We start from the raw sequence: 2,515 nt of genomic DNA on the forward strand, positions 1-2,515 counted from the left end.
GGGGAGAGGTGGCAGCCCGGACGCCTGGGTTCTTTGGGGGAAGGGGTCGCAGGCCCGGACTCCTGGGTTCTTTGGGGGAAGGGGTCGCAGGCCCGGACGCCTGGGTTCTTTGGGGCACGCACTAGAGCAAGGCGCTGGCAGCCCGGTTTCCTGGGTCCCGTTGCCAGGTCCTCCCACCCCCCCCCGGTACCCAGACGTACCCACCCCCAGCGGCCTGGGGTGTTCGGGCCTCGCTCCCCGGAGCCGGCAGCCCCTGAGCTTCCTCTCCCCTTGCAGGTCTGTGGTGCAAGAGCCTCCTTCAGGATTACGCCGACGCCTGCCGGGATGTGGCCCTTGGCTTCAAGGAGCAGCCTGGGAAAGCCGGACTCTACCTCTCGCTGCTGGCCGGAGCCACCGTCTGCAGCCTCCACGTCCCCTGCGACGCCTCGTTCGAGTCCTCCCTCCTCGAAGCCTCGGGCACCCTCCTCCTGCTCTCCCCCTGGATCCGGAATGGCAGCTCCGAGGGACACGTCCAGCGCCTGATGAAGCTCCGGAACCAGGGGCGTCTGCGCTACCAGAGCCTGGTCTTCTTCTCCCTCGTCTACCAGGCCCCCTTTGATGCGGAAGCGGCTCTGTACCAGGCTCACTGCAAACACCTGAAGCCGCGCTGGACGGACTTTCCCGCCCGGATCCTGGACGTGGGGTTCTTGGGCCGCTGGTGGGTTTTAAGTTCGAAAATGAAGGATTCCGACATCAACGAAGAGGAATTCAAGTATCTCCCTGAGCATCTCAGGACCATCTCCTCCCGGAACCTCCACTCGGCGGCCAACGAAAAACTCTTTGACGAGAAATACAAACCCGTCATCCTGACAGAGGAGCAGATTGAGCGGGCGGAAAAGGAGGAGCGGCAGCCACTTCAGGGAGCCTTAAACCAATGATCTGAACAAAGAGACTTCCGGTTTCGGTGGGCTCCCGGGGCCGGTCGGTCTGGGAGCTGGCGCTGGGTGGGGGGGAGATGAAATACAAAAAGAATCCGGTAATGAAATATAATTGTGCTCATGGCCCAACTGTGCTGAACTCAATAAATCAGTTCTGTGAGTTTTCCAGTCACCGATGAGCTGTTCCTGGGATCCGTTAGCCACTGGCTCCCCTTAACTCGCGGTCGCCATGCTGGCCCGATGTTGGGCGTTCCAGTCTAAGGCTGGTCCGTATAAAGGAGCTGTATCCAAGAAGGTTCCTCAGTCACGGGCCTGGCTCTAAAGAACGGCCAGCCTGGGTCAGACCAAAGGTCCATCTAGCCCCGTGTCCTGTCTGCCGACAGTGACCGGTGCCAGGTGCCCCAGAGGGAATGAACGGAACAGGGCAATTAGTGAGTGATCCAGCCCCTGTCATCCAGTCCCAGCTTCTGACAGTCAGCGTCTTAGGGACACCCAGAGCATGGGGTCCCTGCCCATCTTGGCTAATAGCCATCGATGGACCTACCCTCTATGAACTTATCTAGTTCTTTTTTAAACCCAAGTATTCTTTTGGCCTTCACAACCTCCCCTGACAATGAGTTCCACAGGCTGACTGTGCGTTGTGTGAAGAAATACTTCCTTTTGTTTGTTTTAAACCTGCTGCCTATTAATTCCATTGGTGACCCCTGGTTCTTGTGTTATATGAAGGGGTAAATAACACTTCCCTATTCACTTTCTCTACCCCATTCATGACTTGACAGACCTCTCTCACATCCCCCCTTAGTTGCCTCTTTTCAAAACTGAACAGTCCCCCTAATCTCTCCTCATACGGAAGCCGTTCCAAACCCCTGATTGTTTTTGTTGCCCTTTTCTGAACCTTTTCCAATTCTAATGTATCTTTTTTTGAGATGGGATGACCAGAACTGCATGCAGTATTCAAGGTGGGGATGTCCCATGGATTTATATAGGGGCGTTATGCTATTTACTGTCGTCTTATCCATCTCTTTCCTAATGGTTCCTCACATTCTGTTCGCTTTTTTGACTGCCGCTGCACATGGAGTGGATGTTTTGAACTCTCCACAATGACTCCAAGATCTCTGTCTTGAGTAGTAACAGGTAATTTAGACCCCATTGTTTTATACGTATAGTTGGGATGATGTTTTCCAATGTGCATTACTTTGCATTGATCAACACTGAATTTCATCTGCCATTTTGTTGCCCAGTCACCCAGTTTTGTGGGTTCCCTTTGTAGCTCTTCCCAGTCTGCTTTGGACTTAACTATCTTGAGTAATTTTGTGTCTGCAAATTTTGCCACCTCACTGTTTACCCCTTTTTGCAGATCATTTGTACATCTGTCCCACTACAGATCCCTGGGGGACTCGCTGTTTACCTCTGTCCATTCTGAAACGTAAATGGAGATTAGTAGTCCATGAAGGTCAGTAGCTGCTTATTCTGCGCTCTAGAATCATTGCTTTCATATTACTTATGGCTCCTTAGACAAAAAGTAAGACTTCAGCGTGTGTGCTGGTCTTCAGGGGGCATGCCCAGAGCAGCATTGCATTGAAAGGGATAGATCCGGT

At 53.2% G+C, this 2,515-nt stretch overlaps 1 protein-coding gene across 1 annotated transcript in view; it reads left to right on the plus strand.

Moving 5' to 3' along the window:
• The window catches only part of TIMM29 (translocase of inner mitochondrial membrane 29), a 2,351-nt gene extending 1,012 nt beyond the window's left edge, over positions 1–1,339 (plus strand). The window contains exon 2 of the mRNA XM_034792796.1: positions 259–1,339. Coding sequence (XP_034648687.1) covers positions 259–917 — 659 coding nt within the window. The 3' untranslated portion in view covers positions 918–1,339. The remainder of the gene's footprint in view (positions 1–258) is intronic.
• The last annotated feature ends 1,176 nt before the right edge of the window (positions 1,340–2,515 follow it).

This window comes from Trachemys scripta, chromosome 16 (genome assembly GCF_013100865.1).
Source record: "Trachemys scripta elegans isolate TJP31775 chromosome 16, CAS_Tse_1.0, whole genome shotgun sequence".
Lineage (NCBI taxonomy): Eukaryota > Metazoa > Chordata > Testudines > Emydidae > Trachemys > Trachemys scripta.